Below are 13,770 nucleotides of genomic sequence, written 5' to 3'. Positions count from 1 at the left end.
TCGGAAAGCTAATCTTCATCCCCACTCATTCCCTACCTTCTCTGATTTCGCCTTCCTGGCGTTGTGCACGAACCTGCGACCCAGCTTCTTGGCATACCAGATAGAGGCAAACATAGCGATGCCAGTGGAAGGAATTCACAATGAAGCTGCTGCACAATCAACTTCCCACCTCGGCTCAGAGACAAACAGAATCAGGCTGGAGCTGTCACTTGCAGGCTGTTGCTTTCTCAGTTCCTCATGCTGGTTAGCCGAGGGAGGGGGGGGGAGGAGGGAGGGGGTTGGGGGGGAAAAGGCAGTCCTGTTTGGCCGGTCTGCAGGTATATTTACATCCTGCCAGCAGGAGGTCCGGGTGAGGCGGGCGCTGTCTTCGTAGCCAGCTCACACACCACCAGTGGGCTAAGTATCTGTCTGCAGTTCTTCGGTACCGTCACCACCAAACTCCATGTGTGTCGGGAGGAAGGGAAGCCGCAGTCAACTCGTCCGGGAGGCGGCTCACCTCCCGCTCTAGGCTCCGGCGGTTGCACTCCTCTCTTGGCTTCCCTCTGTCTTGACAATACGTGCTGGAGGCAGTGGCCGCGTAAAGACAGATCCACATACAGCCTCGCAGGTAAATCAGCCAATACAGAAGCTGCCAGGCACGGGGGAGAGGCAGGGCCATCGCGGACCTGGCCCTGTGGGCACAAACAGGTGTCTCTGGAGCCTGAATCCTACTCTGACCCTCCCAGAATATCGGGCTGTTGTGGGGGCTGGAAACAAAAGTGTTCCTCCCTTATCACCCTCGTCAGTTTCTTTTGGTCCAAGGAAAGTCATATTTCTGCTAATTAGCCAGCCTTATCCACAGTTTGCAAGAGTAACACTTTATTTCTTTGGAAACTGGCCCGGGACAAAGGGCAAAGTGGGCAGAATGAAGTGTACTCCCAAATGCCTGCGTAAATGTCCTTAGTTTTCAAACTCATTGGTTCTATCTCTAAATTAACAGGAGCCTCTCTTAGAAGCACAGCTTCTGCATGAGGACTGGAGGATGGAGAGGGGCTTAAATCTACCTTTTAACGAGAATACAACAATCTACTACTTTTTATATTTTAAACCCCAGAGTTTTCTTGCGGTGATGTCCAGTGTTAAACGGACTGTTAATGTCACTTTTGAGAAGGTAGATTTATGGCGACTCTTAAACCACGCTCCTTTGAAGAATTTTCACATTTGATTCTACCACTAGGTACTTCCAACTTCTGTCATCTTATTAGAGTTTAGACTATTATGTGAGGCATTTTAAAGGTGAAGCCAATTTTAAAAGACAAGTGTTTCCTCCAATGAGATATAATGTTTAAGTCTTTATTCATCCTACTAGAGGACGAAAAATAAACTGCTCATCTTGGCACGGAATACCTTCCTTCCCGTGACATACAGAAGAGACTCAATCCAGTAAATGTTTTTCAGCTGATCTGACAGAAGTGCCCTAAAAGCACCTATGGACCAAAGAATGTCAACACACTTACAGATACTTGGAAAAGAACTCCCTTCTCTCACTGTAAGTCAGTTGAGGTCTACCCCTAAAGAGGGTTGGGTCTTCAGTCAACTGAAGGCCGGATTATAAAGTGTATTGGATATCCTTGTAGGCAACTGGAGGTAGAACAAGGCTGTGTGGGATAGGACAAGGGTAGTCAGGACCCACGTGCAGGTTACTCACTAAGGTAACCCTGGTGCTTGGAACAGTGCTTAGCAACAATGTATTCCATGTATGTTTGTTCAGTGAATGAATGATCTGGGTTCTAACCCTGGCTCTGCATCTCACTTGTTTTCTTGTTCTCTCTGAGCTTGATTTGCCTCAGCTGTAAATTAAAAACATTGGCAGGTGATTTTTAAAGCCCGTTCCTGCTCTATGAGTCTATGATTCTGATTATGGGTCTTCATGTGAGTGGTGAACAGAAATGTCTAATGCTCACCAGGGCCATAGGCTCCGGTAAAATGACTCAGTGTTGGGGCTGGCCCCGTGGCCGAGTGGTTAAGTTCGCGCGCTCCGCTGCAGGCGGCCCAGTGTTTTGTTAGTTTGAATCCTGGGCGCGGACATGGCACTGCTCATCAGACCACGCTGAGGCAGCGTCCCACATGCCACAACTAGAAGAACCCACAACGAAGAATACACAACTATGTACCGGGGGCTTTGGGGAGAAAAAGGTAAAAATAAAATCTTTAAAAAAAAAAAAAATGACTCAGTGTTCTGAAAGCCAACACTGGCACCCTTGAGGCAGCTCAGACCCCTCGATCTTCTTCTACCTAACTGCCTAACTGCCACCCAGGGTTTGGTTCTGCTATTAGCTGTTTCTTTTGTTCCGTGTTCTCACTTCCTACAAACTCTACTTTCCTTTAATTTCCTTTTGACATTCTTAGACAACCCCTGTGCAAAATTCTCCATGTCATACTCTATACTCTCTGGAGGAAAAGTGCCACAGAAATCCAACAAATAAATAAATGATAACTCCCACTTAGTCTTCAGAGAGCTACTCAGCAGGACCACAGCTTACCCTAATGTGGCTGTGATGCTAAGGTGCTCATTATCCCAGCAGACAAGTTTGCCTGAGCCACGTTGTAGTTAAAAGCCTATCCGGTTAACAGAATAAAGTAGATAAAAAGAGGAAGGGGAGCAATCCTCCCTAAATTAATGAGTAGAAATTCCTGTTTTAATATTTAAAGATAGAATCAGACAATAAAGAGGTGAGAAAAAAAATGTTGAGCTTTCAAACCACTGGTATCATAGGGGGAATCAAAGAATGTTAATTTACTCTGATGGGACTGACAGATCATACAATAATTTTTGCACTTTCTTCATAAGTTAAGATTTTCTAAGTCACGAAAACTGGGGCTTGGAGAGATCTTTGATGTTTGATCATTTTGTGGTTGGTTTTGCTTTTATATTGAAACTTTAATGACCTTCACACACCTGACCCAGAGGCTTTATAGACTTTTACAGGATGGAGTTCTTAAGAAAATAAATTGGGCCTACCAGGTAAGATTTAACTTTAAAAAATAACAATAATAACTATTGTTCCTTAAATAGGCAGTCGGAGGTAGAAAGGGCAGTGTGGAGTAGGGCATTTGTAGTGAGGACCCATGTTCATCTTGTGTGAAAGCTTAGCACAATGCAGGTATTCAAGATCTATTTGTCAAATGTGTCGATAGCAAAGTAGGAAAATCCACAAACTTGGAAAGACTAGAAAAGTCAATAGAAGCATATCCACAAATTTTCAGTTGTAAAAGTTTTGAAAGGTAAGTGTCATGTCAATGGAATAAAGACATTGTCATAGTTATACAAACATCTTCCCTGGGTTCTCTCTGGGCAAATGTGCCTGCTGCGAAAAGGTTGGCAGCTGCCTACAGTAAATCCTAATAGTCTCTAACCATTGCTCTGCTGATTGAGATAAATAACTTCTGCAGTTCTGCCGTGTAAGGAAAACAAGTTTTTCAGACACTTTCCATCTGTATATCATTATTGCCTGGACAGACCCTTTCCTTTATAATTTCATTTTTAATACCTCTCATATGACAGAAGCCTACCAGTACAGCTGAGTTTCAGATGCAACATTAATCCTTTTAAGCAGCTTTGGGTTCATGCCTCAACACACACAGTGTGTGAGCCTCCTCTGAATTCTCAAGGTAAATGCAGTGTTTAAACCAAGCCATTAAGTATTATACAGTTACATGTTCTGCCTAACACATGAATGATTTTCTTTTAAAAATCATCTACAGGTCAGCCCAATGGCGTAGTGGTTAGGTTCACACACTCTGCTTCGGCGGCCCGGGTTTGGCAGGTTCAGATCTTGGGTGCAGACCTACACACAGCTCATCAAACCATGCTGTGGTGGTGTCCCACATACAAAATAGAGGAAGATTGGCACAGATGTTAGCTCAGCAACAATCACCCTCAAGAAAAAAAAGGAAGATAGACAACAAGATGTTAGCTCAGGGCCAATCGTCCTCACCAAAAAAAAAAAAAAGTAAAAATAAAAAAATTTATCTAAATATATCATAGACTGTAAAAACAAAGTAAACATTAAAGCCTAGAAACTACTATCTGGTAGCTTGAATAGCTATCCAGGTTGGGCGTTTAATATTCACTGAAGAAAATACATGTTTAAGACAAACAAGTTAATATATAAAACAAATAAACATTCAAACATTTGCTTGATTTGTTTGCATATCTGATATGCATATTTAATAGCCCTTTGGTTAACATCTGATATTAGTCTAATATTAAACAGTGTCAGATATATACTACATAGAATTTATAACTAAAAGAATATAAACATAGTGTTTAACTTCAAGCGCCACGCATGCCAAGATGTTGATGTTAGTTACCTCTGTAGAGAGTAGTGGAAAGGGAAGACAAAAGCAGTTACATTTTGTTCTATATAGTTGTGTGTTGCTTGAGTCTTCTACATCGAGAATATATTCCTGTTATTACTTGCATGATTAAAAAGGTAAGCAATACTTTTCCACAATAATGTATTGATTATTTACTTTATGTCAAACTCTGGGGACCCCAAAGTGAATAAGATACAACCCTGCTCTTAAGGAGTCCTATATTGTTGGGGACACAGATGTATAAAGAAATAAATTTCAGTGTAGAATGGTGTTATAACAGATGTCTGAAAAACAATGTGGGAGCTCGGGAAGAAAATTATTGTGTTTTGATTCTATATAAGACCAAAAATAAATGTTAGCTGGAAAAAATGCAATAATTAGTGCCAATGTATTGAAAAAGGCAAAGGAGTAGCTAAATCTCTCTGCATGTTTTATCTGTATGGATAATAGGAAAAATGGTCACTATAACTTTATGTGTATATCAAAACCAACGTGTCTACACCGACCTGATTGCAGATAGAAATATTTCGGCACCAGACAACCAACCAATCATGAACAAGTGTGAAAAAATGTTTGAGTCCCTACAAATAATAAGCCCATTGACTCTAATTATAATGGGCTAAATTTACTCCTTTGTTCTGCTCTCAAAGTCATCAAAACTAACTCTTCAAAGTTTGAATATCTCACGTCCTTTGTCTGTTTGTTTCTCTCTCTCTTTCTCTCTCCCCCATATCTCTCTCTCTCTCTCTTTCTTTCTTTCTTTCTATTTGTGAGGAAGATTGGCCCTGAGCTAACATCTGTTGCCAATCCTCCTCTTTCTGCTTAAGGAAGCTTGTTGCTGAGCTAACATCTGTGCCAATCTTCCTCTATTTTATCTGGGATGCTGCCACAGTATGGCTTGATGAGCAGTGCTTGGTCCATGCCCAGGATCTGAACCTGCAAACCCTGGCCACCGGGCGTGGAAGAGGGGCACACAAGCTTAACCACTACGCCACCGGGCTGGCCCCTCATGTCCTTTCTTTTAAATGCTTAATCATGATATATTTAGGCACCCAGAGATGTAAGAAAGTAATGTAACACTCACCCATGTACCTACCGCTCAGATTTAATAAATGTTAATCCTTTGCTATATTTGATTGAGAGTAACTTTAAAGAAATAAACTCATGATAATATAATCAAAATCTTCCCACCCCACCCTGTCCACCTCAAAGTCATCTCAAAATAATGTTCAATTTTTTGAACCTCTATCTTTAAGCACATACAACTTTACCAAGAGTAGATATTTCAAAATGTAATTGATGAGTCATAGCATGTGTCTATCTTGAACTTTTATTACAAATTTCTCCCCAATTCACTTATTAGTAGTTTATACAAGTCGTATATTCTAGAAGACATAGTATAATCAGACATTAATTTTTCCCAAACATAGTGAATTAATGTTAGCTCCTTGTAGTTTTAATGTGCATTTTCTTGATCACTAGTGAGACTTAGCATCTTTTCCTGTGTTTATGGACTATTTGAACTTCCTTCTATTCATAGTCTTTGCCCATTTTTAAATTAGACCATATTTTTCTTATTGATTTGTAAAAGTACTTTAGGTGTTCTGGACACTAGTTCTTTGTTTATTACATGCACTGAAAATATCTGCTCCCAAACTCTGACTTGTCTTTAACTTCATTTATGTTTTATCATAGAGTCCTCATAAAAATTTAAATGTACTGAAATTTATCAGTTTTCCTTTATGTATGTACATTTTTGTATCTTAAAAAATTTTTCCCTATTCTCAGTTCACAAATATATTATCTTATATTCTTTTCTAAACAATTTAAACTTTTTCTTTTCACAAGTAAGTCTCTAAAGTTTTATTATGATGTAAGCATCTATTTTTCCCCCCATATGTATGGCCAGTTGTCTATCTTTAGTTATTTATTTATTTGCTGGTATATAAATGTTATTCTTTTTCCTTACTGACATGTAATGATCCTAAGTCATATGTCTAGATGATATGAGTGTGCATATAATTGTTTCTGGGCTCTTTTGTAATCAAAAACAGTTCTCTCTTTATTTGCCAATACCACATTATCTTGATTACTATGCTTTATAATAAATATTGATATTTGAAGGGCTAATCATCTTTTTCATTTGATCCAACTTTTCAAAGTGGTTTTTACAAAGTTGTGCAATTAATTATTTTAATACTATGCTCAGTATTCCATGTTATTATTTTATAGTATTTTAGTTCTATCTTGTAGTTTTATTCCTGACCAAATCAGTCACTATTCTTATCACCATTATTTATTTTTTTTTACAGTTAAAGCTTTCTCAAAATAACTCCCACATGCTGTCAATTTATTTTCTCATCATTATTTTTAGCTTCCTAACCCTCCTAAATTTCCTTTTTACTAATGTACATATTTTACTAGTTGTTTCTGCAAAATCTCTGATGGTTAAACATGCTCTGTCTTTTAATATTTTTCCTGAACTGTCTACATTCACCTTAGACCTTGAATGATAGCATAGGTAAAGGGAGATTTCTAGATTGACAATGATTTTCCCTCAGCATTTTGAAGATATTATCTCATACCATCTTCTGGTATCTATTTTCATAATAAGATGTCTGCTGTCAATCGAATTGTTCTATAGTAAGAAATATGTCTGTTTTCTATGGTTTGTTTGAAGTTTTTTTTTCTTTGTCTTTGTTAAACTGCAGTTTCAATACAATATTTTTTTCTAAAATTCTGCTTGGAACTCATTATGGTTCTTTAATCTGATTAATTATTTAAAAACCCAGTCATTATCTCTTCTAATATTTCTCCCTCATTCTCTCCTTCTAAAATCCTGTTATAGGGGATGGCCCAGGTGGCAAGGCAGTTAAGTTCACATGTTCTGCTTTGGGGGCCCAGGGTTTGCTGGTTCAGATCCCAGGTGCAGACATGGCACCACTTGGCACGCCATGCTGTGGTAGGCATCCCACATATAAAGTAGAGGAAGATGGGCATGGATGTTAGCTCAGGGCAGGTCTTCCTCAGCAAGAAGAGGAGGATTGGCAGCAGATGTTAGCTCAGGGCTAATCTTCCTCAAAAAATAAAAATAAAAAAATAAAAAATAAACTAAAATCCTGTTATATTTTTCTTGAACCATTTCATTTGACCCATCCTACGGCTTCATATACCTCCTATTATTATTCTCCTTCCTTCTTTGTGCTGCTTTTGGGATTATATCCTCAGATCTAATTACTGTTTATCTTAAGTTTAAATCTATTGTTTTACCTATCTACAGAGTGTTTATTTTTAATGAATTATTATAAACATTTTTTAATTTCTAGAGATTCTATATATTTCTTTTTTAAATCCACCCAGTCTTTTATCATAGTGTTCTAATTCTCTTATTATGATTTTTATTCCTTTTTCTATCATGTTTTTAATTTAAAATATATTTAATTTATAGTCTTTATCTGATACTTTTATTACTTAATTTTCTTGGAAGTCCAATCTTGCTGATTCTACTCATGGTGGGTAGTTTCTGTATGCCATTGTACATTTTTATTCTAAGATCTTCTTTAGTAAGATTGTACTTCCTGTGGGAGTCCCAGGGACCATTAGTTGTGCAACTGCTGCTATAGAATAATTTTGCACATCCTTTTGCTAGTTGCCAAGAGATTTCACTAGCCCAGGAGCAGTTTCATGTTTAGTATTTGGCTTAGTGTTAGTTTCCCCACACAAAAAGGTTAAATTTATTTGTTTTTCTCTTTTCCAACTCATAATAAAAACGTGCTTCCTTATTGATTTCCTGGGCTAATGTGAAGTTTTTTAGAGGCCCCCTTCATTAAATAAGAACCCTTTTAAGTTTTCAGTTTTATGCAGTGATTCAGTTTCATTTCTCTTCCTTTGGCGCTCCTAAGGTCAACTTCTTGCCCTGCATGGGCATCAAAACCCCATGCTCTTACCCCAAGGGCTCTTAATGAGTCCCATATACTCCTGGGATGCCGTAGTCAGTCCAAGAAATCACTGCTCTGGCCATAATTTTATATAAACTCAAACACGTCAAAGTGGCATGCTTCTAAATTAACCCAAAAGCAAACTAGAGAATTTAACTGGTCTGCATGTGAGTTTTAAGTGTTTAATAGGCACATTTGACAATAGTATATATAAGATTTATTGTTAAATGTTTCATGTAAGAGATTCTGGGAAGTCACATAATTAAAATGCTATTCAAAAGTCACTATCATATAATAATTAATGACTTAAAGTTAGCAGTGAGATAGACCACCACCACCATATTTGTGACTTTGGACAAATAACATCAAGTCTATAAAATAGAGTAATAATGGAAACTATGCCATTGTGTTGATAATAAAGATAAAATGAGATAATGCAAGTAAGCTATTTAGAGCAGTACCTGGCACACAATATGGGCGCAATAAAAATGTTGTTTTTATTTTTGTTCATCCTCTAATCTTCAGAGAAGACAAAAAAAAATAGTCTAGACAGAAAACGTGTGCTTACTATTATGAAGAAGCAGAGAATACCTTTTAAAACTCTCTTTATTTTTGTATTTAACTATCCTCACTGTTAAGAAGTCAACTTAAGTCCTTTCCTCTTTTTTATTCCATTAGTGGAGAAAACAAATCACTTTCCAAACCCTTATAAAAATCTTTCCTAAATTTAAAGACTTTCAGTTTGACGAATGTCTTTTTTTCTCAGGCAAATGAATATTTTTCTTAAGCTTTCTGAATAGTTTGTGGGTTTTTTGAGCATCTTCTCAGAGCCTCTCTTTATTTTGCAGATCTCTCATGAAAAGAAAAACTCAAATGGATCCTGAACTTATCTAGTACTTCTGAATCCATATGCTGTGATCTGCCCACATTTAATTAAATTTTGCTACAACTAAGGATATAGATTGATATGGTAATAACTATCAAAAGGAATGTAGAGCTGAGTGGATAGAGGTCAGCAGCAAAGTAGAAGAACATCAAGCCAGAAGCCAAGAAAGAATGGGTATCAAATGGAACATGCAAGAACTTTGACTTATGAGTACAAAAAACAATGCAAAAACAGGACCATAGATAGTTTTCCTAAAACAGCTACACAATGCTAAAAGATGGGTAGCTGAACAATTTTGTAACAGAGAATTCAAGACAATTTCTTCGAATTTACATGCCTTGCCACAGCATGCCACAAATACAGACATTTAAACACCACTCACCCAACCTGAGTCCTTTGGTTTGAGAACTTTCACATCAACTGTAATTCATTTAGAGAGCCCAGGATTCTAGCTATCTCAACAACAGAATTATTCCCATTCATGGAGGTGGGGTGCTAATGTGGGCATCAATACTCTTAGTTTTAATTTTATTTTTACCAGTTGTCTTACTTCTAGCTATTGGTCTACATAATCAATTTCTAAATTCCCCTTGAGCTCAAATAATCTATTAGTCCAAGACATTATGACCCAAGAATTATCTGTAGGACAATGATCTTTTAAGTCCAGTGGCCATTTTTGATGAAGATGTAGTGTTGCCATAATGTCTTGTGGATCTTCACAAAAGTATTTTCTGTTTCCCTCACACACTCTATATGCTATATCTTTGTACTTGCTGTTTCCTCTACCTGCAAGCCTATCCTTCCACCTGGCTTCCTGCTTCCTGTCATTCTACATGTGACAAATCCTTATATGTTTTTTGAGACTTCACTCAATAATTCTCTATGAAACCTTTCCTGATCTCTCTAGACAGAGCCAGTTTGTGCTATTGCACTAAAATTAATGTTTCCTTTGCACTTTGTATATATCTCAGGTTTCCCTCTTATTGCATTTATTTGTCATTACTTTGAACTTAAATCTTTCCCCCTAAATGATAGTGAACAACTCAAGAAAATTCCTATGCCTTATTTATTTTTCGTATCCTCAGAGATCTACATAGTCCTTTGCATATGGCAGGAACTCAATAAATATATTTGAATAATTTAGGAGTTATTTGCTGAATGAATGAACAAATGAATGAGCATACCATTTTAATTAAACTGCTTCATACTCCTGGGAGAAGAAAGGAAGGCTCTATATAGACACACATTAAGTATTTATTATTATCCTCTATTTGTGTTTTTACCTCATACTCATCTTTATCCTATAGGAGAAAAATCAAAGTCACGGTAAGAAGGGTCCAAAGTGCTTTGAAAAACAACGTTTCATAAAGTAAATCAATGAGACTTGATTTGTGGCCTACCAGCTGTCAATTTTATCACTTTGTAATCCCTTCCCTTCCATAGATAGATACAAGAGATCTTTTAAAAATTTTAATACATAAAACCATATTCATAAATAAATATATAAACTCCCTCTTTCATTTCCTTAAAAATGAGATCTGCTAGTGAAAATATACAAACTATTTCTTTTCCATCCTGACACCTACGAAAAACAGAAACAGCAGCTGCTGAAATCCTGAGTGCAAACGCCAATTACAGATAGTGTTACTGAAAATATTCCTAATATTAATTGCAACCTCTCTCCAGCTTAAAGAACATATACAGTAAAAGGAAGAAAAGTGTAATAGCATCACCAAGTTGTATCTTTCACCGCTGAATAAGGAGAAAAAGGGAGACCAACTTGCTAGGTGCATAGCCCCTATGTCAGCTACTTTACCTTAAGCATCTTTACATGAAATTAAAGTATTTTGTCTTTAAGATACATAAAGTATTTTGCTTACTAAGGTATTATTAATGTGCCTTATCTCAGTATTTATTTAATCTCATCCATTTTTGCCATATTCATGTACTACCTCTATGTTGTTTCCTTAGGTCATTTTTTAACTTGACTTATTTTTTATTTAAATAAATTTATTTTAAAAGAAAACTTATCAGCAGAATAAACAAAAATAAGGCTCAATCTCCATAAGTCATAGGTAACATGTAAATAATACAATGAAAATAGAATATTAATAAGATTAACAATAAAATAAAAAGCAGCAATAATTTTAAAAGTCTACTTGAAAAGAGAATTGATGTATTATATTCCAGTTACAAATCTTTTTCTGATTTAAGTTAAAATTAAAGTACAATAATTTTTTAAAAAATGTTTGCTGTGTACCATCTTAAGTATACTACACTTTAGGAAATATTGTCATTTCCTTTAATTGTCTCAAGAAATCTCTGAGTCAGATAATATTATCTTTTTTTTACAGATTAGGAAACCACATTTATAAGAAATTAAGTAATCTAAGGCCATTTACCTAGAAGAATTAGGGTTTGAATTCTGGTTTGCCCCTCACTTACTTCTTGATTTTCAAAACTTGTCTGGTCTTCAGTGTCCCTATCTTTAAGACATAGTGGCTTTTTAAGTGTCCTTATCTTTAAGACATGCAATGGCTTATGATGAAATACAAATAAATGAAATGAAGAAGAAGAAAACGCTATGAGTTCACATAACATTCCACTAGCCCATGAGTTGGAGTGGAGCAAACAAGTTTTCTCTAAGAGAGAAAATTTGAGTTGGGCATTAGAAGACAGATCAAAACAACAAGTGCATTTATTTGCCAGGGGAAACAGCATGAATAAAATGAAAAAGGTTGGAAAACATGAAACATGTTTGAGGAATAGTGGAAAATAAGGAAAAAAAGTCTATAGCCATACTGTAGTTAGACAACTCCAATAAATGTTTAATCATGACAACCAAGGTCAGAGTTGGAGATTAGGGAGAATGATGGAGGTAGTAGAGATAATGAAGGTCTTAATTAGGGTGACGGTGGGAGGAAAAAAGGCAAGGAACAATATAAGAAACATTCTTTCTTGATACCCTAGACTAGATTTGGATCCCTGACTCCCTCCCATAGTACACTACATTACTTTTCACAATATTTATCATATTGACAATTATCTATTTAGTATACTATGTATTTCTCTTGCTTTCCTCGTGAGACATTTCATGAAAGCAGGGACTATGCCTGTCTTTTCACCATTGTGTGCCCTGTGCCTGAGAAGTTACCTGCTGTATAATAAATACTCTAAAAGGATTTACTAAATGCATGAATGAAAGAAGGAATAACTGCAGAGATACATATCTGTAAAATGTGACAGGTGCTTCATAGGCTGAGAACTTGAAGTCAAAAGAACTGAAGATTTGAGCCCAAGGAGATTTGGAGATATCTCTAAGACAAAGGAAGAATTTGTTTTAGAGTGCCCTCTTCTTTCATTTTACTTTCTATTTTTCCCCTTGTCTCATTATAATTTTAAGTATTCTTATTTTATAGTCTCTGTCTGAAACTTTCACTAATGAATTTCTTAGAGATTTAATTCTATCATTTGTTCTAGCTACTGCTTCTTCCTCATGGTCAATAGTTGCCATGTGAGAGTTCTAAATTCTTCTAAAGCAGAGGCTTTTTTTTTAAATAGCAAGTGTTGCTGCAAATTATTTTGCTATTTTCTACTTCAGTATGTTCCAGGAGGTTTAACCTGTGCCTTTGGGATTTTCACATCCATATAATAAAAATGAAAGTAGTGATGATGTGTTAACTTTTGGATATGCTCAAGTTTACTGACCCTGGAAAAGTCAGGAGTATATATGTCTAGTAGACAATGTGATGAAAAAACTCCTCCTCCATTCATTCATTTATTCAACATTTTCTTGAGTATTACTATGCACCAGCCATGTTTCTAAGCAATGGGGATATGATAATGAACTAAAGAGACAAAAATCCCTACCTTGTGGAGCTTACAGTTTAGTGTAGGGAAGAGATAATAAGAAAGATAAACAACAGTATATACAGTCTATTAAATATTGATACATGCTAAAGAAAAAAATAAAATGACAAATGGAATAAAAAGTGTTGAAAGTGGTTACATTTTTCAATAGGTTCATTAAAGTAAATCTCATTGAAAAAATAACTTTTTAATAAAGATCCTACGGAAATTGGAGTAAGTCAAAAGGATATCTGGGGAAAGAACATTCTACATGAAGGTCTTAAGAAGGGGCTATGGTTGGCTTATTTGATGACAGTAAGGAGGTCTGTGTGGCTGAAGCAGAGTGAGGAGAAAGACGGTACAAAATAAGGTCAGAAAGGGACAGAGAGATGGGTGAAGGGGCAGTGTGGAAAGTACATCTTGTAGGCTCCATAAGCTATTCTGGGCACTTTGGCTTTTTCGATCAATGAGGGGGGAAGCAATTTCAGAGTAACATGATACGACTAATATTTTAATAAGATCACTCTCACTGCTCTTTTGAGAATTTTGACTGTAGAGAGTCAAGGCTGGAAGCAAGGAGAACAATTAAGAACTAATGCAATTATCAGATTTAAAGGTAATGGTAGCTTGGACAAAACTAATACATATGGAAATAAAAAACAGTGATTGGGTTATATACATATTTTGAAGATAATGGATGTGAGGTGTGAGAGAAAGTGGCAAGGATGACTCCGAACC

General features: G+C 36.4%; 1 protein-coding gene across 33 annotated transcripts in view; it reads right to left on the bottom strand.

Annotated features, from left to right (window-relative positions):
- The window catches only part of DLG2 (discs large MAGUK scaffold protein 2), a 1,837,299-nt gene that overhangs the window by 841,581 nt on the left and 981,948 nt on the right, over window positions 1-13,770 (bottom strand). For 4 of the 33 annotated variants that reach the window (XM_023646517.2, XM_070274288.1, XM_070274292.1 and 1 more), the window contains exon 1: window positions 37-1,633. The exons of the other annotated variants lie outside the window; for them this stretch is intronic. In XM_023646517.2, the coding sequence (XP_023502285.1) occupies window positions 37-114 (78 nt within the window). In that variant the 5' untranslated portion in view covers window positions 115-1,633. Of the gene's footprint in view, window positions 1-36; window positions 1,634-13,770 lie in introns of those variants that run through there. 33 annotated transcript variants of the gene reach the window in all.

This window comes from Equus caballus, chromosome 7, assembly GCF_041296265.1.
Source record: "Equus caballus isolate H_3958 breed thoroughbred chromosome 7, TB-T2T, whole genome shotgun sequence".
In the NCBI taxonomy this organism is placed as follows: Eukaryota; Metazoa; Chordata; class Mammalia; order Perissodactyla; family Equidae; genus Equus; species Equus caballus.
Note: the sequence above shows the minus strand (reverse complement) of the source record. Positions and strands in the feature narration are given on the sequence as shown.